We start from the raw sequence: 21111 nt of genomic DNA, 5'->3' as shown, positions 1-21111 counted from the left end.
CGCACAAATAAAGTTTTGAGTTTGTCTAGATTACGTAACAACCTGACATCTTATACTACGCATGCGCGCGTCGCAGTAGCACGTGAAGCCAGCATGGGCGACAAGGAGAAAGTTGAACTAGATCGCTCACAGGTAAAACAAACAAAAAAAAAAAAAACCCTTTCTGACCAACCGAATACATTTTAGCCTGTATGGATTAACTACAGTTGATTGTGGTTTGACTAATATGTGCACGTATTGAGCAGTAGTGACCGAAATGACCGGTCTTCGTATCTTTGTTAGCTTTAGCACTAACTCGAGTGCAGGCCTCGAACGAAAGTGTCGTTTAACCATATTGTTAAATAAAGTGGTTATGTTCCCTAGGTGAAAAAGGCTGTTCTAGCCTTGCAGGCATTCCTAAAAAACAAGTTGACCGGCAAAAAGCTTTTCACGGATGAGTCTCAAAAGATCAGTCTGCTCTTCACTCTCTGGAGGATCCCCAAGCGGGAACAGACCATTCAAATGCAAGTTCATTTGATCTCATAACATACTTGCTCACCATGTTGTTTTTAACATTACAGATAATTGCAAGTGGAGTTTTCATTGGTGTATTCAGCTGCATCACAGCGAGTTATCTTTTCATCGTTTTTATTTTTGTCCATTAGATGTACCAAATGATGTCTTGTAACTGTAAATTTGCTAATGAATCGCGTTGAAAATCAAATTTATTTCTGTGCCCCTCCCCCTTTTGCCCCATTGTATTTTTGTGTTTGTCTTGTCATCAGACCATTGCCTCATGGCCAACGCACAGCCTCAGAAGACGTTTGCCTATTCACTAGAGATGAGCCCCAAATGACCACAGATCAAACTGAGAGGTTTTATAAGACGTTGATGAGAGAACGGGGGATTAAAAATGTCACTGAGGTAATAATAATCCATTTTAAAGGAAGTCCAAATCTTTAACTCTTAAGAAGTTTAATTTTCCCTAAAGGGCCTTCCCTCTGTTTTTGACAGATAATCCCCTTCAAGGTCCTGAAGACAGAGTACAAATCATTTGAGGCTAAACGACGCCTATTGGGGAATTTTGATATGTTCCTCTCAGACAACCGCATACGGCGCCGTCTGCCGTCACATATCGGAAAGCACTTCTATGAAAGGAAAAAGTAACAAACCTTTCTGAATGCATTGTCTACACACCCTATTTTAAGGAAACATTATTTGCTCACAATCTAAAGCTCACTCGTGCATATTTTTACTACGTTTTACTGTTTATTGTTGCACATAAATCTCCAGTGATCCAACTACTTGTTCATAAATTATTCAGTTCCATAATGTGTTAAAATCGTGTTAAGAGAAAAGTCTAAGAAGGCATCCTAACAGCTTTTCCTTTTTGTCAGGGAGCCGCTTTGTGTGAACCTGCAGAGCAAAGATCTTGCCAGAGACCTCCAGAAATTGGTCCAGGGCACCAGCGTGAAGGTCAACAACAAGGGCTCTTGCTGGTGGGTTTAAAAGGTGTTTACTCATCTGGAAAACAACCAGTAAACTCACTGGATTTGATGAACATAAAAGGAAAATTGCACTAGTTCATCACATATAATACATCCCAGAAATTTGTTCAGTCTTTTTTTTTTTTATAGTATGAATTACATCAACAGTTTTTCTTCCAAGCAGTTGAATTCCGAATAATATTTTACAGCTAGCACAATAAATATTTTTTAATTAATTCTAACTATATATAATATTATATATATTTATGATATAAAATATATTTTTTTGTTTTTAAAAAAGTCTGTAGTAAAGCAGAAACCCTATATTACCCTTTGTAGGTTTTTTTTTTTTTTTTTTTTTTTTGGGGGGGGAAAAACCAAACTTTGAAGCAAATGTTTTATTTTGTCTTGGGTCTCTGGCCCCATTTTGATTTTGGTACATTTTTTTCAACACTTTCCTTGACATTTTAATCGTGTAGGCCCACTGTATTTCCGTTTTCTTGGCGGGACGGTTAACTAGTGATTATCACTGCTGCCTCACTGTTGAGAAGTTCTGGGTTTGTGTCTCAGATGACGGCCTGTTTTGTGGAGTTGGCATATTCTTTGCTTGCAAAGTGTTCAAATTCTCCTGGTTCACGAGACATGCATTTTGGTTTTAATGACGACTCCAAAATTTCTGTTATTAAACGTGGACGTTTCCCGACTTGATACTGCTGACCATTCCACGGTGTACCCCAAAGTCAGTTGGGATAGGGTGCCCCTCGCCCACTAACAAAGTGAGGTCAAGCAGAATAGAAAATGGATGATAAAGAATGTTTTGCTATATCTGATTATGTATATGTCGTGTAACAAACAGCACCGCATAAGAAGCCTGTCAATTCTCTGAAGTGGTTGATGCAGGACATGCTGGTGCCATAGAAAGTCACTGTAAATCCAGGTTGACCTCCTCCTTCCGTGGAGTCCACCTCTACTGCTTTGATACACACTAAGCAGACCAAGCTGGCATGATAAATATCCGCATTTTGTTTACTTTGGTTTGACATCGTGACGGAACTGTTTTTCAGTATGGCGCGTGTTGGCCACTCCGGCATGAATGCCGAAGAGTTGACTGACAACATCGAGGTGGCTGTCCAAATGGTGGCTAAAAACATACGCATGGTGGGTACAGCCTTTTAGTAAGTCACAATATGTGATGGCTTGACCTTAATAAATGGCTTCCAACTAATTTAGGTAGATAATTTAGGTATTCTATTGTTTTCATATCTAATAGTGACAGGATTCCTCTGCAAACATGGAAAAGTATAGAATTTCATTTAATACATTTTGAAGTCTGCAAAAGTATGGATAATGTAAACTATTACACATCATTCTGAATATAAAAAAATGTGTGAAGCATGCAGTATTATGCCATAGTCTTGGTGAATATTCAATTCTTGATTGCTCATAAAAATCCATTAGTTGATAATTCAACTCTTCGAATGTTTGTCGTTCCTGTCAATAAATCACAACATGGTTCCAAATGAATGGACATCTCACTTAGCTATTAGATTGTGAGCAACCATAACAATCTGACACTCTTTCTGATGTGGAAAATGTGAACACAGGGGAGCAATTATTTAATTTAAAACACTAGTGATAGCTTTAATCATTTACTTTATTTGGTGATTGCAACCCGCTTTCCTCGCATGCTACTGATGAATTGATTTGAAAATGAAGAGACAAACATGGCACACAGGGTTAACTAAAAAATTAAAATCAACTCACAGACAGGAAGCCCGAAATAAACGTGATTAAAACCCTAAGGCACTTCCTGGCACAAAAACTGATAAGTACGGTGTACACGTCACCATTCTTTGAAAGGTACCTCGGACCGGGTTTATGCCGCAGTACACGTTTACTTTATTTGGTGATTGCAACCCGCTTTCCTTGCATGCTACTGATGAATTGATTTGAAAATGAAGTGACAAACATGCCACACAGGGTTAACTGTACAAAATTAAAGTCAACTCACAGACGGGAAGCCCGAAATAAACGTGATTAAAACCCTGAGGCACTTCCTGGCACAAAAACTGATAAGTACGGCGTACACGTCACCATTCTTTTGAAAGGTACCTCGGACCGAGTTTATGCCGCAGTCCAGTCAACGAAGATCGACAGAGATTACAGCATTGTCGGTCTTGAGATCTTTCATCACCTCTCACATAGAAATATACTGAATATGTGCAATAGTCAAAACTGATTTAATCATTATGTCAGTGGTTGTTAAACATTGGCCAAAAGATTTTCTACAGTACTGAAACATGTTTTCCTGCCATTAGAAATTTAAGGGATTGTAATGATTCTTCAAAGTCAGCCTCTCAGTCATTGCAAAGGAACAACTTTACATTTTGACTACAGTGTTGTTGTTTTTTTCTTGATTAAGAAGTCTAAAAATTAGGGGGAAAATTTTAAATCTTAAGTGTTGGAACCCTGAAGTTGAACACCAGCAGCATGGCACCCTCTAGTGGCGCTTGGTCGTCACTGCAGGTCTGCAACTGAAATTATTTCGGAGAATATCCCCTTCTATGTTGATTAAATATGCTCTTAAATTCTCATTCCACAAATGTCTTTTTTTTATTTTTTTTTTATTAAGCATGGCGGGTTCTAAATTGGGCTTGCCCATACAATGTAATCTTGCATCAAACATGTTTAAAGTTCCTTTTTAAAGCCACAAAAATAAATACCAACAGTCTCTTAAGATTTTTAGCTTGATAGCCTTTTATCAAACCAGTTTTTTATTGCATCCTGCAGTTTATTTCATGGTGTCAAACAAGAGTGGATGCCTTTATTTGTAGATACATGGCATGATTTGGTTTTTAGTTTTTTAGTTTATCAATCACACCTTTCCACCAACTCTTGTCTAAACACTTGTTTGTGCTTCTATGTAGAAGGGACCAGTACTGAAGCTTGTCCACTTAAAAAGTGAAAAATCAGTGGCGTTACCCATTTACACTTCAGACCTCAGTCACCTTATGAAGCCTGAAGCCACAGAGGCGGAAAAGGTGAGGACAGATTTCAGCTCAAATGCTTCCAGATGTACTGTTATACCCACCATGTGCATGTTACTTTTTAGCAGGCAACTACTGAAAAAACACCAGAGAACACAAAACAAACCTCTGCAGCGGATGGGAAAGACAAGCGAAAGAAAAGGAAGGTGGAGGAGAACAATGACAACGCAGGAGAAAAGGAAGAAGATGAAGAAATTCCACAGCTGGTCCCAATAGTGACAGAGAGCAAAAAGCTTAAACTCCAGGTAAGTGTCACACACAACCTCAAGAATTCAATGACTTTCATTTCAAACACTGACTTTTTTTTTTTTCCTGTTTTGATGCAGCGGAAAAAAAATATGCCTGCTAAGAAAAATGTAAGCACAATGGTCAAAAGGACGAAGAAAGCAACTACACCCAAAGGAAAACTACATAAAGTCAAATGATTTTATTTTGGGACTTGATATATTGTAAGATTAACAATACATACAATACAGTATGTTTTAACCTTTCATCTCATCATTGCTAGATTCAAGTATGTCCAATTGTCAGTCAAGTTTGTATCTAAATGCTTTCTAAGAATAAAATGCCTTTATTAATCTTCACAATGAGTATTTGTGTGCACGGGTGAGCGAGCTCCTGTCTTGCTTAACTGCGGGGTGAGAGGAATGGTACAATCGTAGACTGGTTGCCAGTTCAACAGAGTCCACACATAGACAATAGACACTTTAGTCTTAATTTGAAAATACACTACTTCACTAAAAAAAAAAATAATACATTGATACACCTATGACATATTTTTTTTTTTTACATTTTGTACATAATGTTACTCATAAAAAGAACATCTACTGTGCTAATATATACCTTTTTCCAGTCTTGTATTAGGCCATGCATTGTCCCGCTTCTTCATTATTTCCCCACCCACCCACTTAACCATAAGTGTTTGCCCGACATTGTGCAATTGGTCGTGATAGTATAAAATGCTTTTTACGTCCTCTCTGGAGTGCCACATCACTGGGAGTCTTCAAGTCAAAAATATCATCTGAAATCAGCTCGTGTAGCAGGTGTTGAGTGGTTCTTGTCATTGGGCTTCTTTTCTCAGGTCTGTGGAACTTTTGTACTCCTTCACTTCTTTTAACAGTTGCAGTCTTCTGGCCTGATGTTGCATCGCCATCCGCTAATTGGTGACAACACTGACCACACTTGTTCAATTTGCAGCTCTTCATTGATCTTCTGGATGAACAAATGTGACACAGTCTGGTTGTTATTATAGAAATATGTTACCTCATGTGATTGCAGTTTCTAGTGGTGTAGAAATGTGTGTACTATTCCAAACTACTCCCGCTGTCAAACTATCATAGTTCTTATTTTTTATCTCAAATAGTGAATCAAATTTTTGGGCCAGCCAATGTAAAAAAAAATAATGAAACAATTGATTCAGTAGAAACTTACTGAGTTTATTATTGTTTAATATTATTATTAGAATGCTGTAGAAAGTGAAAGTTGTCCAGATTCATTGAAGACAATGAAAAATACTTTTCAGGTCTGTTCCAACTGCAATTACTCTAATAAATCATTGGTTCTGTAAATTAGTAGTAGTATTTGTTGGAAGTTATAATTGTCAAAAAAAATTTAATATTTCACTATTGTGAAACTCTTGTACGGGTAATTAACCACATAACGTGAAACATGTTATAACATGAAACATCCACATTATAACTTGAAACATAGCATGTTATAATGTGGTAGCGCCATTTTTTTTTGGGGTGTGGCAGCAAAACACTTCTGTATTGCTCTCTGTATATTTCTATATTTATATTATTCTCACCTGAATTGAAATACAAAAATTATTTTCCACCATATTCCAATTTATTGAAATACTCAAATCAATATACTGTACAGTAAATGCTGTAGGATGCTCATTATGAAGTAGCGGTTGCCTATATTTACAATTCCACAGCACATGGTACGATGCAAAATAATAAATGAAAACCCCTGACACTGTCAAGTAAACATTTTAAACATAATATTCGCAAATGTAGACTTTGTGATACATGCAGAATCTGATATGATTGTGCAAGAGAAATGAATGTCTGCAAATATATGCAGTCATGTATCTACAAAGGACACAAAGACTATTTAGGATTGGAAAATTTATGTTCAACGGCCACATTTGATTTTTAAAACAAACTGATGAGCTGTATCATTAATTCATTAATGAGGTAAGAAACAAAAACTAAAATTGCTCATTTTACAAATTAATAATTCATTCCAGTGTTGTACAAAATGTACTGTATTAAAACTATTTTACATTTTTTAAATGAACTCCCCGCAATCTACTAAATTATTGTGTGAAATAGATAATTAAAAACAATCCAAAACAAACAAAAAAAGATTTTAGTGAGCTATATTTTGCCCTCCTCTGCAGTCGTTGAAACACGAGGATGCCGAAGCCAGGTGACCGATGGTGAGCGACTTCGCTGTCATTGGGTGGGTGGGTGTGCCTTGTCCACTCATCCATGATGAGCTGCTCGTTGTGGGTGTGGTGGGCCGTCTGGAATTACAGTGTGTCAACAGGTTTCTGGCCAAGAGAATAAGCACATGACAGATGATATACTCGGAGCTCTCTCTCTGTTCTCATTGGGCGGCGGCTGCGTATGTATGTATGTGACCGGTACGGTCATGGTGCAAGTTTTTTAAGAGTCACAGGATTTTTGTGGACACAATGGATGACTTCGACCAGACGGCGTTTTTCGATGATTCCGGGAGCTTGTGTCCGAACGCTCACTCGGACTCTGTGGGCTCCTCAGATTGGGCCTACCTCCACAAGTCCATCATCTCCATCGTGATGGGGTCTCTGATGTCTGCTGCGGGTGTGGTCCTCTTCCTCCTGCACTTCTCCGGGGTGGTGCAAGCGGGACCCGTGGCCTCTGCTTGTGTGTCTGTGGGACTGATGTTCGTGGTAGTGGGCTTGGTCTGGATGCCGATATTGAAAGAGAAGAGGAGACGTCGCTCCTACTACCAAGTGGCTTGACCCTAATGATTTGTGTCCAGCCATCCATTTTTATGCACAGCAACCAGTTCAGGGTCACAGTAGAACTTGAGCCTATCCCATGGCTGACTTTGGGCAAAAGACAGACTACAGCTTTTATTAGAATATTAGAATGTTATGGAGTGGCAAAATGAGTTTGAATACAGAAATGAGGTAGGAAATTGGCTTCTATTAAGTATTTTCCCAAGTGTTTGTTGAATCTTTAGGAGTTTTCACTTTAGTTTTTCACTTCTCACTCTCTCATTTTTTTCACTATATTCTAGATTATTGAAACACAACTTTATTTGCTGTATAGTGTTAGTGGTCACAACATAATCATTTTCCGTTACTTTTATTGATCCTTCTGTCTATTCTGCCCTTTCTTTGTGGGTGGCCACAAAATTCGGGTCGCCAGCGCCATCTCCTCCGATCTAAAACAAGGCATGAACGCTGCATTTCGTGCGACAGAGCATACAAACTCTTATGAGTGTCACTGAGTGGGAACTGGGCATACGCTGCCTGCACGGAAGACATGTGAGTTAACCATGACATCGTCAGTGGCTGTGTCATGATTCAACAGTTTTTTTTTCCCGTCAGTCAGCTGGCTGATGCAGCTTCATGTTGATAACTACGAGTGTACAGTGAACTTTGACTGTTGTTACTGCAGCGCTTGTAAGAGCTGCACCCGCAAGTTCTAGCACATCGGTACTCAGGATCCACTTCTGGGTTCACCCTGGGCAGGATCTTCTCAAGGACCACATGTCGACCTCGGTGCAGATGGAAGTAGCAGCGGAGAGGAGTTATGGTGGAGTGGGCCGCTGCAAGTGCTCCTTCTGGTTCGCCGTGGCCCACGACATCCTCGGCGTGCTCATCATGATGGTTGGGGTGTTCGGGGGCCTGGCCATCCACGACCTTTTCATCTATGCCGGCGCCATCGTCATCTTCCTCAGTCTCATCTGGTGGGTGTTCTGGTTCTCGGGCAACATCGACGTGCCGCCCGAGGAACTGGAGGACGACGTGGGCCTCATCAAGCCGAGGAATCGAGGACTGAGCCGAGTGGTGAGGCGCGTGTCCAACCAGCTCTCTAACGGTATTCGGTCTTCCCTGAGAAAGAACGCCGGCTTGACCAGAGAGTCTCCTCTGAGTAAAAGACCCGCAAACGCTGAGGGTTCACTCTTCACCATCTTCGACAGCAGCATGACCTCGTCACCCAAGCAACTTGTGAGAGAGACACTATCTATATGAATTGAGCCTTTTACACCAAAACTTTATTGAACCAAGATGAAGGTAAATGACGTGCTTGCAGATTCTGAAGCTTGATTTGCAAACGTTTACGGCTAAATGGCCCTTGAGAGAAACTGCTTCTCACTGGAGCTCATCGACGGAAAACAAAGAAAGTGAAGCACCCGTCCGAAACAGATCTCGCGTGTTCAGTGAGCTGAGAGATCGCTGAATGTGGATATTTCCCTTACAACACACCCGATGACCTCAAAAGGCAGGCGAATGTGCCAGGGCAAACTTTTAGGAATCATTGATTTACATGCTGTAATGTTAAATCTGAGAGAGGCACCAAACCTGCACTTGGATTCTGCTTTTGTTAGCGTCTACGTTTGCCCAAGAGGGATTTGCTGTTTACTCTGCCATCACGAATGGGTAATAATTAGACAGCACTGTCCAGATAAGCTCTCATGTTCTCTTCTGGTTGATAAGATAAACATCTTGCATGCTTTTACCAAGCGCTGTGCAGATGATAAAGAGGCAGCGATCAGACTGTATTTTATGGATCCTAGTAAAAGCCCAAAAATTATGGGTACCATGTGAGGTTGAATCATGTCCAAGTCAAATAAAATTATTTCACTGTGTGGTCATTTTGGGGTCTATGTTGCAATGTCAGTCAGTGCACAAGATGCAAAGAAACCCGCAAAATATGCCAAGTTCAGTCACAATCCTTTTTTGTGTTTATTTTCTACTTTAAGACTCGGTGTGTGTGTGTATATATATATATATATATACTGTATATATGCAGTGCAGTACAGTCAGTCAGTGTATTTTGTTTCTGTTGATGGCTTTTTTTGATTTGTTAACTAATATTGAACATGGTCATTTCAGTATACAATAAATGCAATGTACAAATATACTACAAAACCATACTTCACCGTGAAGCTCTTTCTCGTGACCTGAATGGTGTAATCTAAATGCCAGTTTTATGCATGTGTATTTTTCCTTCATATTTCATTGGTTGATGTCTTAAAATGATTTTTAAAAAAATCAACAAATGATGGTAATTCTGGAAGGGGTTTCAATGAGTAAGCCGAATACAACAGATTTTTTTTTAAACGATCAATCTTTTTCCCCTGCCTCTTATCCACTGCAAGATGGAGCCTATTTCTGGTGGATTATATTTATGATGTTGGCATTGGTACTCTTAGCATTGGTGAGTTATATGGCGCATTGCCTTGCGTAAAAATTTGGGTTACACTGCTGCCGGCATAGAAATATTTAATATACTTCTCAGATCGAATAGATTAGCATTTTATTTTGATAATAACAATTTAGGTGGTGTGCTTCAGCAATCTACTTGATTCGAGTATTTAAACATTTAAAGAATGCTCCTGGTGCTCCTGGGTTTGGCTCGAGCACTCCCGCAACCCTTGTGAGAATAATCAGATCGGAAAATGGATAGATGGATAAACACCAATCAGCAGCAGCGAAAGGACAGTTAAAAACTTCATTTCCCACGATCACTTGTGCAAAGCCATATGACAGCGGGTGTTTTGTCACGTGACTTACCGACGGCAGTAGCACACTTCCTGTGTTACCTCAGAGAGACTGGCTGCTGGTTGTCGTATCAAAATGGGAATTCGCTTGGTGACATCAAAATTGGAATCCGCCTGGTGAAAAGTTCACCTTATCGGTTCGGCAGCGTGCGGGACACTCGCCACTTGTATGTCATCCCGCGGAGGTCGCTCAGCTCCGGGGCAAGGCCTCTCCACTCAGCGACCGAGCATCGCGCTTCAAGCTGCGGTGGGGTGGGTCAAGCTCGCCCACGGAGGCAGCATGGGTCCGGCCCTTCACTAGCCTCCGCGGTGGACGATTAGCAGCCCCAAAGAGGGATGAATCAGATCGGAGTGGAACCGCTAACCTTTGATCTTACTGCACCTGAAGTTTGGTCGTCACAATGAACGGTAAGTTGAGTCTGTGTTTGAAAAAAAAAAACAACACTATTTGATATTTACACCAGCTTTTTGGAAAAGACATTTCAGTATTTTCTTCCAGTGTTTGCAACATTCTACATTTGATTCTTCCCAATTTGTAATATATCTGCATTGCACTGCATCGGTTTTAACTTATTGACATTCAACTTCTTTACTGTTAAATGAAACCTCAAGTACTTCTATGTGCAGCTTCCTTTCTCCTAAGCAAATGCATATTGGGCCTGAGGATGCAGATGACACTGCAATTTTTTCAAAAGGTTCATTTGTAAGGTCCACAGACTTTAAAAAGTAACATAGTTTTCATCGAACTATGTATGAAACAAACCTCATTTTATTTGGGTGTAAAATAAAACACTTATTTTTCTTCTTTGCAGTCATGCAAAATAGCAGGTATTTTCTTACTCTGTGCTTGTCCATGACTGTTTTTATTTTTATGGATAGTCAAGCAGAAATTGCACACCATGAAATAAAAATTTGTCTTTGTTCACCTTTTGCAGGCACTGTGCAGAGTGATGGCAAGCGACAGAAACTTTTAGAGCGGTTACTAGATGCTGTCAAACAGGTGAATATCATCTTTTAAAACCATGTGAATATGATGTTCTGTTGAACATTTCTGCGTCTAATGAACTCAGTAACACAATAAATTGAAGCCGCCTTTCAGTTATTGCAACAATAATTGGACACTAGTCAGTGTGATTATGAAATTCATTGTAATCTCACCATTGGTCACAACAATCGTCAATTCCCCCCCCCCCCAATCTAAACAGTTCCCATGAATGTAATGTGTTTGTGATATGCTTCTGTCAAAATATCCAAAATATAGTACAGTGGTACCTTGATTTTTGAGTGCCTGTGTTTCAAATTTTTTTGTGAGTTTAGACATTGCTGTTGGTTGGACTGTTGGTTTGCGTTAAGCCAAAATTACATTTAAAGCCTGAGCTACAAATTTGCTGCCGCTAGAGTGAAGTTCCACTTTCAGCCATTTATTGAATGTGATAAAACAATTGAGGTCATCTTTGGTTGGCTTGATTTTCAATTAATTACAATGGCAACTATTTATTAGCTATATGAGTAAAATGATTTATGAGCTTGGCTGTGGAACAAATTAAACTCGCTAGTCAAATTACCACAGTGTAAAATTATTATAAGTCACTTTCCACACCCCATTTCTTGTATTTCTGTGATTAGCCTGTTTTTAAGTTCTTGTGGTAGTGAACAACTATATTCCTTGAGAGAAAGCAGTTTTACTGTTGGAGGCAGTTCATCATACAGTATGCTGTGTGAATAGCAGTTGAAATAAGTATTTAACACCTTCACCATTTTCTCACAAAATATTTTTCCAAATGTGCTATTAATCCAAATTAATCCAGACACACAAAGAAAGTAGAACAACTAAGATCAGAAAATAGGTTGTGTGTAAAAATGTGAAGTGATGCAGGGCAAAAGGATTAAACACATGAAGAAAAGGAGGTGAAAAAGGGGCATGGAAAGCCAGGGCAACGCCTAAAATCCATCAATAATCAAACAGGAATTCAACCACTTGTCAGTGCAAATGAATATCAGCTGGTTCATTACTAACCACCGGGCTACAAAAAGGTCTCATTGAAAATGCGTGAGTCAAGACTCATGTCAGATAAGAGCAGAGGGCCGTCTCAAAGGGTCATGATGGCATTGGTTACAGGCGCATATCTAAGCTTCTAAATGGTCCAGGGAGCATGGTTGAAGCCAAAGTATGCAAGTGGAAACCCAATCATACCACCATAAATTTGCCTTATTCGGGTGCTAGTCGTAAGCTTTCTGACAGAGGAGTGCAAAGAATAATCAGAAGAGTTGTCCAAGAGCCAAGGTCCATTTGTGGAGGGCTTCAAAAAGACCTCGAGTTACCAGGTACTGTTGTCACAAGGAAGACGGTGAGTAATGTAGTCAGCCACCATGGCCTGTATGCACACTCACAACGCAAGACCCCATTGCTGAAAAAAAAAATGTCGAAGCTCGTTTAAATGTTACTGAACAACATTTGTACTGGACAGTTAATTACTGGGAGAATATAGTCTAGTATGATGAGAAGAAAATTTAATTCTTTTGATGGCATAATGCACACCATCTTTGGAGGAGAAATGACACTGCACATCACCCGAAAAACACCCCACAAACTGAAGTTTGGAGGTGGGATCATTATGGTGTGGGGCTGCTTTTCACCAAATGGTACTGGTAAACTTCACATTATTTAAGGAAGGACGAATGGGCATATCTTTGAAGACATTTTTGACAAGAATCTGCTGCCATCTATGAGGATAATGAAAATGAAACGAGGGTGGACATTTAAAGCAGGAGAATGAGCCAAAACCTACTGCCAAGGAAACTATCAATTCATTTTCAAAGGAAAAAAAACTAGAGTTGCTAGAACGGCCAAGCCAATCACGCGACTTGAATCTAGTCAAAAATGAAGGAAATAATGTCCACAAAAGAAACCCACTAAACCTTCAAGAGTTGAAGACTGCTTGTATGGAGGAATGGGCTAAAATAACACTAGAAACTAGTATGCGACTAGTTTCTTCATATACTTTCTTGAACCTGTCATTGGAACAAAGGCTTTTGTACAAAGTATTAACTAAATACCATTTTGCGTGTTCAAAACATTTTCCCTTTGTCATTTCACATTATTACAACTTAAGTTCTGACCTTGGGTGTTCTACTTTCTTTCTATGTATGGATTGTTTGGGTTGTTCACATCTGGTAAAACATTCATGTCAGTCGCAGCTTGGGAAATATATTTGGTAAGAAAAATGGTGACATGTTAAATACTTATTACAGCAGCTGTATATGGCGTATGGACACATCAACAAATACAAATACGCCCACCCTTCTGGATAAAAAACTTTACAGAGAAATCTAATAGCTAATGCTAACCTGTGCATCCCCAAAAACTCAGTGTGGCTCTGCTTATCATTTGGCCATGGCATGATTGCAAGGGTTTTGCACAAGTTGTGATTTCTGTGCTTGTGTGTGATTGAGCCTCAGAATGATAGTGATCATCACTTGAAAGTGACTGTGAATGTTCCCCCACCCTCGCTGATTATGTCATGGGTGGAGAAACCCTGGAGGTGGTTATGTGACACCGAGGTGGAAATTCACAACAGTTTAGTCACAGACACATTTTTAGGCAGATAACAGAAAATTTTAGTTGCAGTAATATGTTGCAAAATGTCTCACAGAAGAGGTAAATGTGTCTTATTTGTTATCATTTATCTCTTCTCTTATTTTCTCAGTGCCAAATCCGCTTTGGAGGACGAAAAGAGATTGCAACAGACTCGGACAGCAGGTAAGTCACGTCATTTGTCATCACTAGATAAATATTTTGCTCTGTGTTAGTGTTTATCAAAAAAATGATGTGGGGGTGTTTGCTTCACATGCCACCATAAAAGTAAGATGTCCTCTCTTTGCGACTGCAGGGTAATCTGTCTCTGCGCCCAGTTCGAGGTGGTGCTGCAGCATGGGTTGAGAAAGAGTCGAGGTCTCGCTCTCACCGCCGCCGCCCTCAAACAGGCTGCAGGCTTCAGCAGCAAAGCCGAAGGAGGTAGGTTTGAGTTGCTTATGGACTGTGTTTTTCTTTTCCTGATATATTTTTTACAGCTGTATGGTTGGTAGCAATAATGTTCAATAAAGGAGGTAGCAAAAATATAAATCACATGCTGACAAGTGTTGTCACTATAAATGTATGTTTGCCATTTATCATTTACAGTAACTAGACAGTGAAACCTCTACTATTAACTAGTAGTCATTCCAGGGCACAGTTAAGATTTTTTTTTTCTTATAGAGTGGAAATAAGTTATTAAAAAATTCACAAACTCTTTATTAACCTTACAGCCATTGTTGTAAGATTCTAACACCCCTTAACTGTCGTACAGATATAAAGAATGGTAAACACTGTTGCTATTAGGACTTTATTTAAAGAATAAAACTCTTAACAATTAACTTTAATGATTGTCAAAGGTATAATATGGAGGTTCTTGAACAAATGTATGCTAATGAGTTGCATCATCCCATTCCAAATCACTTTTTAGTATGTTTTAACACGTTAACAAGGTGCATTTCGAGTTGGCAAGTATGTATTTAACTTATAAATCAACAGTGCTACTGCTGGTTCCCATTTAGTAGTGCAGTCAATTTTGCCTTAAAGGAGATATTTATCAAGCATTTTTCTCCCACATTTTCACTTCTTTGAATTGCTTCACTAAGTAATTAATTAGCATTTCTGGTATTCATCTGATAGAATTTATAAAGATTAGTTTCTTGTGAAATGAACTTCACCTTGACATTTTATGCACATTTCCTCATTAAAATTGTCAGTTTTGTGCCTGTAAAGCTATCTGTTCAATGGATCTTGATGTACTATGCTTTTAATTATGGCTTTTCCCCCTCCAGAGTTCACCTTCTGGTTCTATGTGAAGGAGCATCTCAACCGGCACGAGCTGCAGCGCTTCTACTCCCTCCGCCACATTTCATCCGAGCTGGGGCGGGGTCGGGCCTGGCTGCGCTGTGCTCTTAATGAGCATTCTTTGGAACGCTACCTGCACACACTGCTCGCTGACCGACCACGCCTCGGGTTGGTGCAGTTTTTCCTCGTGTTTTGTGGGAGTGTCTGTTTTTATTTCTTTCCAGATGAAAACTCCATAAACTGTTCCTCATTGAATGGAGCAATAAACAGAATATTTATGTGCGTCCGGCTTTAAACGCTTTTCCTTGATTTAACTCCGCCACGTTTCTTTTTTAGCACTTACTATGAAGACTGGGCTTTTATGCTTGATGAAGAGCGAGCCAGTATGCTGCCCACCATGGCTGCAGGTGAGTTTGGAGGTTTCACATTTTTTTCAATTTTTAAAAAAAAAAAATCAATCTCTTATCTTCCCCGTTTTAACATACGCATTATTGTTTCTAGATTTGAGTGCATTAGTTGAAGCAACACATATTGTGTACTCCTTAATGTCATCATATTAAAAAAGAAATGCTGTAGCTCTCCACCCCTTCCTCGAAATGTTCAATTTGTTACGTGTGTTATGAAAAGTGATACATTAAATGCAGGTGTTCACTTGTTTCTTGTGTACTCATTATGAGTCATAATACAAGAACATAAGTATAACCTTCAGCCTCTCCAGAGACCCAACTATTTTTATATCAACAAAATAGTAAAAATAATATTTCAATTAAATTAAATAATTAAACATTAAAAAAAATGCTGAAATCTGACATTGTCAATAAAAACTGTACATTATCTTTGTAAAGGCAGAATACTCACATAGTATATGTTCGATTACATTAGATTGTGCAGGCGCTACATAGTTTGTGTATTTTTAATTGCAGGAAGCTACTTTGTTGCAATGCAAAATTAGGCCATCAGTCCTTATGCTCACTGCAAATGTGGTTGTTTTTGCAATTTCTCTATGAAAAGAAGCAAAACATTTTAAATCCTCATGTAGAAATCCATATCAATGAGTGGTATTTTGCATGAAAACCTATTATTGTGAACATTGGACCGATTCATTTAAAATGCTAAGTTCAGCTAGTGAACCGACACGTCATAATCCAGTTTCCCCCGTGCATTTGTGCAGTGGTTTGTCAGTTTGTTTTTAGAGGTCTAAAGTATGCACACATTTACAAATGCAGAAAGTCATGTCCTGTCATCCTTACTTAATATAGCTGATCTCACTTGTTGTTGAAATACATCTCGACATTCTCGCAATTAAGTAATTATGAACTCAGTGTGAGAAATGGCCAAAACAATCGTGATCGAACATTTTCATAGTGCTCTACTATTTTGGGTGTAAAATACACTCAGAAAGCACACTTAGCGGCAAGTACAATTAAGGAAGTAAATGAAACGAGACCAGACATGACTTGTGCTTTTACTTCTGCAAGCCACAACATTGGGCACTACATGAAAATATCTTCTGTTGGGGGAAAAAAAAAATCACCTTTTCAAAAGTAATAATTATCAGCTTTGAGTGATTAACATCAATCAGAGAGATGTTCATTTAACACTACAATACAAGTATTATTTCTCAAGGCAGATTTTTCCATCTTATGTGTTGGGTATATATCTCCTATATATTTTTTTTCTGAGCCGCTTATCCTCACAAAGGTCACGGGAGTGCTGGGGCCTATCCCAGCAGTCATCTGGGAGGAAGTGGGCTACACCCTAAACTGGTTGCCAGCCAATTGCAGGGCACATAGAGGCAAATAGCCGGACTCACAATCACACCAAGGGGCAATTTAGAGTGTCCAATTGATGCATGTTTTTGGGATATGGGAGGGAACTGGAGTCCCCGGAGAAAACCCACGTAGGCATGGGGGTAGCTAGTGAGTTTGTGGAACTGGAAAAAAAAATCTTTCAATAAAATAAAAATCTCTCAATATTGAAAAATTACGTTAAGTACTGAAGTTCTATCCAGATAGATGAAGGAAACTAGTTCATTCCACTTTTACTATTTCATGGGCACTGAAGATAAATCCTCTTTTGCACTTCCTCTTTGAAGTATTGATAAGCACCAGTCAGCTGGGGACAAACTTTAAAATATTAACAATGTGTTGCATAGATCCTAAGCTTGTTTTTGTGGTAGATAGCTTTCTCTCACTCTGTGGTTTTAGAAGTGCCGAGCAAGCACTTTGAGGAAGTTCACAAGTTGTGTCTTTCCAGAGAAGTGACAAGCTTTCCTTTCCCCCCCACTCTTTTCTCTACAGGTTTGAACTCCATCCTGTTCGCCATCAACATAGACAACAGTGACCTGAACGGGGGCCCGACAAGAAGCGGAAGCTCCACCATGACTCACCTCCTCAAAGAGTCCACGCAGGGCATCGGCAGCCTGTGGAAGGAGTCCGCGCAGGGGGTCAGCAGCCTGCTTCGAGAGATCACACTGCCACTGCTGTGGTGCCAGGCTTCAGCCCCAGGGTGGACGCAGCCTCGGACCCACTACCAGTCCTCCCGCGCAGCACCTCCGCTGGTAGGCTACGTAAATATTGTAGTTAGCAAATTTTACACTTTTGCTTAAACTGTGACAAAAGCTCAAGATGAATTAATTTTTCCTTTCGGCTGGTTCAAGTGAGACAATTTGATTTTTTTTTTTTTTTTTTTTTTTTTTGCTTTCAAGAGGCTCATTTCAAATGAGTCATGCAGTGTAAATAGAAAACAAAAACAATATGAACATCTTCACATCATAATCAGACCTCTTCCAAATATTAAGTATGTATCGGCTATCTGCCAAATGCGAGTGTAGGATAAATGCTGACGTTAGATAGAGCCAAGTCGTGGATTGCATTTTGCATAGAACTGCTTCAAAACAACATGAGTTGGCATTCTGTTCTACACAATCTAGAGCATTCCAAATGATCAATTACATCAATAATCAATTGACCCCTCCATACAGGGCACTTAACCACGCCTCCTGAAGTGACACCACGCCACGTGCGCTAACGTCAGACAAACAATTAGCAAAAAAGGCGGCTCAGCAAGAAAAGAATAGAGCGAAACTGTCCGATTTACCGGCTGATTTCTCACTCGCATTCTTAGCTAACAGTGAAATATCGTTGAAAAGCAGACAGCAGGCCTTCAAGTATTTCAGCGAGGGCTATTTCAATGGTATTTACATGCACATCGACGGAGAAACCATTGATATTAGCGCGAGATCTTTCCGGAGTCAGAGGAAGACCGAGAAGCCACATAATATATTATAACCCAAAGACGAATTCGTCATTGACCGTTTCCTATTTTCGTGTTAGATATCACACTTGTGTGCAGAATCTGTATGTGTATCTGTATAGCCGTTTGTGAACCGCCGTATGAAGGAAAAGAAGGCGAGGCTTGATTTACGAGTTGTTTGTCTCGTTTTCTTTGTGTAACGTCACGCGCTCCCCTCAATAATTATTCTTGAATTAGTGCCGAACCTACGTAAGTCCCGACCGAGTACGACAATCACTACTTCAGTGTCCTCAAACATCCTACCTTCAGTCTTGGTGTCTTCGGTGCACGTCGAACGCTTTTAGGACTGCTAGTCCGGTTTATCTTAGCTAATTAGCCGCGAACAATGGGACACGTTTGTGCAGTCAGATCATCGCAAAATATTGCTCAACACAGATCAAGTGTGACAATCATTCACACGTAGCTATATTATGCAAGCGAAGAACTGCTGATTCATTTATATGAGACATGTATTGAAAATCAAATATAGGGCATACCTTCGTGCTAACAAACAAAGTCCGGTTTAGCTTAGCTTGGGAGCCGGCGAACAAAGACACGTTTGTGCAGTCAGATCATCGCAAAATATCGCTCAACACAGATCAAGTGTGACAATCATTCACACGTAGCTATATTATGCAAGCAAAGAACTGCTAATTCATTTATATGAGACATGTATTGAAAATCAAATTTAGGGTTTACCTTCGTGCAAACATATCTGTTCCGGTTGATGGATTCAGTTTATCATGCGGTCTTCCTCAAAATTTTATCCATCAAAGACGTTTTTTGTACTCGGTCTTCTGTTCCGGTTGATTTTAGATGGATTCAGTTGATGATGCGGTCTTACACAGTTTGATCCATCAAAGACATTTTTCGTACTGGGTCTTTGGTTTTGGAAAGGGTACGAATTGAACTCCACCAACTAGCCTTTCAGGATACCTGTCGTCACTATTATAAAGTCCGTGACTAGACCTCCTAACCATTCTATTGTTAAAGAACCCAAATACGCGATAAAACGCTAACAAAAGCTATACTGGACCATGCAACGTCGTCTGAGGGAACTGTGGGTCCCAAAAAGGGGCGTGTTTTATGCAGATCTCTGGCCTCTGATTGGTCAGCGACACGGATGACGCAATTTCTACGGTGGGGTCAATTATCATGCCCACTCTAACTCAAAGACAGAATGCTCTTATTATCCTTTAATACATACTGTGGCTGTCAGATCTAGTGTGCTGTTTTAGAAAAGATTTTTGACATTAAAATGACATGTTTTACCACAAACCCTCAAAGTTTTAATAGGATGTTTCCCTTAAATTCCTCTGTAATCCCAATATTAATCACTTTTTTTTATTATCCAGTCAAAAACCGTAACCTATTTGCTTAGCTAAATCTAAGTGGTGGTATTTTTAGCCCACTCTATCCATGTTTTTAGTCACATGTGACCGGCTTCTGAGAGGAAATATTCATTTTCACGCATCTCCATCCAAATGGAGCAGTGGTTATTGAAGTCTTCAATGAAACGTCTAACCTTCCAGACCTTTGTGCTTGACCTAATTTAGCTGTCTGCCCCGTTCAATTCCACTGGGCCCAGCTGACACCATTTTCCCTGCATGCGTTCTACATACCAAGAGGAGCAACGTTTAAAATTTTAACTCTTGGTTAAAAATGGAAGCCTGCAATTCTTTGTAATACACAGGAGATGTTTTAGAATTAAGATTGGGTGTGTTTTCCAGAGTTTGCAGCGTGTTTTTAGAGGCTGATAGGATGGAAGTTCTAAGACCAAATGACCCAGAAGTTGTGGAATTGAGAGTGACAAAAATGTTTAAAAAAATACCTTCAAAGCAACCACTTTTCCTTGTCATTTTTATTGCAGCAAATGACTTTGGAGACACGTTGTACAGTATTTTCTGAGTGGCTTGATGAGGAAAAATCACCCTTAACATAACACCACAGGATTATCGGGGAAGTTAATCTTTCAGTGAAATAATAGAATCTAGTTTTAGCTAACATTGACTGTAAGAGAGAAAAAAAATGCTAAAAATTGGCCCGATATTTGGTATGTGTGTACAATGCTTTAAAAGTGATAATGTAAATGTTGATATTGCTGTAGTATTAGTGACCTTCAAGGTGGCAGCATAAATCAATTTTGTTTTCCTGTGACACTTGTCTCTCTGTCGATCTTTTTTGGTAAGTGAAACCAAGGAAAACCCGACTCTTATCTGTTTTATCCATCCATTTTCTGTGGCACTTGTCCTCATGTGGGTTGCCGGTGAGTTGGAGCCTATTTAAGATGACTTTGGGTGAAGGGCGAAGTATACAATGGACTGCTTGTAGAGGAACTTAGCACAAATTCAACTTTTTCCATCTCTTTGTCCTTTGCCATTCAGACTCTGGGCTGCGGAAGGAGCGGCGCAGGAGAAAGAAGATCACTAATATAATCTCCTTTGACGATGATGTGGAGGGAGGCGCTGAGGATGAGGAAGAGTGTGAGGAGGACTTCCCCAAAATTGGTGGACTTTGCAAGACTCAGGCCGATCCCGTTCAGAGCAGCGTTGAGGAAGGCATTGATCTCTTGGAGCCGTCGTTTCCAGAGTCGCCTTCTCACAACGGGCTGGATGACACAGCTGCACTAAGTTGGGTGGGG

At 39.7% G+C, this 21111-nt stretch overlaps 3 protein-coding genes and 1 long non-coding RNA gene across 5 annotated transcripts in view; 3 read left to right on the top strand and 1 right to left on the bottom strand.

Annotated features, from left to right (window-relative positions):
- Nucleotides 1-15: 15 nt before the first annotated feature.
- Nucleotides 16-5091, top strand: rsl1d1 (ribosomal L1 domain containing 1). 2 transcript variants are annotated; one of them, XM_061809415.1, is made up of 9 exons: nucleotides 16-132; nucleotides 364-503; nucleotides 765-903; nucleotides 994-1142; nucleotides 1377-1478; nucleotides 2531-2624; nucleotides 4394-4507; nucleotides 4582-4758; nucleotides 4840-5091. In XM_061809415.1, the coding sequence occupies exons 1-9, from the start codon at nucleotides 94-96 to the stop codon at nucleotides 4936-4938; spliced, it is 1053 nt and encodes a 350-aa protein (XP_061665399.1). In that variant the 5' UTR covers nucleotides 16-93; the 3' UTR covers nucleotides 4939-5091. The 2 variants fall into 2 exon arrangements, with proteins under 2 accessions (XP_061665399.1, XP_061665398.1); XM_061809414.1 differs by having other exon boundaries at nucleotides 4579-4758.
- A 380-nt stretch (nucleotides 5092-5471) lies between these two features.
- LOC133495151 (transmembrane protein 238-like) lies at nucleotides 5472-8770 on the top strand. Its single transcript, XM_061809423.1, has 2 exons — nucleotides 5472-5594; nucleotides 8265-8770. Exon 2 carries the CDS (start codon nucleotides 8283-8285, stop codon nucleotides 8766-8768), a length of 486 nt encoding a protein of 161 aa, XP_061665407.1. The 5' UTR covers nucleotides 5472-5594; nucleotides 8265-8282; the 3' UTR covers nucleotides 8769-8770.
- On the bottom strand, nucleotides 5583-19513 carry LOC133495152 (uncharacterized). Its single transcript, XR_009793498.1, has 4 exons — nucleotides 19170-19513; nucleotides 17566-17741; nucleotides 10314-10719; nucleotides 5583-5725 (listed from the first exon to the last, which is right to left on the bottom strand). It is a non-coding gene; the product is annotated as an uncharacterized LOC133495152 (long non-coding RNA).
- Nucleotides 10569-21111, top strand: part of snx29 (sorting nexin 29) — a 118481-nt gene continuing 107938 nt past the window's right edge. The window contains 9 exon segments of the mRNA XM_061809412.1: nucleotides 10569-10708; nucleotides 11236-11300; nucleotides 14008-14060; nucleotides 14191-14315; nucleotides 15164-15344; nucleotides 15513-15583; nucleotides 17477-17647; nucleotides 17650-17736; nucleotides 20855-21100. Coding sequence (XP_061665396.1) covers nucleotides 10702-10708; nucleotides 11236-11300; nucleotides 14008-14060; nucleotides 14191-14315; nucleotides 15164-15344; nucleotides 15513-15583; nucleotides 17477-17647; nucleotides 17650-17736; nucleotides 20855-21100 — 1006 coding nt within the window. The 5' untranslated portion in view covers nucleotides 10569-10701.

Source organism: Syngnathoides biaculeatus, chromosome 22 (assembly GCF_019802595.1).
Source record: "Syngnathoides biaculeatus isolate LvHL_M chromosome 22, ASM1980259v1, whole genome shotgun sequence".
Taxonomy (NCBI): Eukaryota; Metazoa; Chordata; class Actinopteri; order Syngnathiformes; family Syngnathidae; genus Syngnathoides; species Syngnathoides biaculeatus.
Note: the sequence above shows the minus strand (reverse complement) of the source record. Positions and strands in the feature narration are given on the sequence as shown.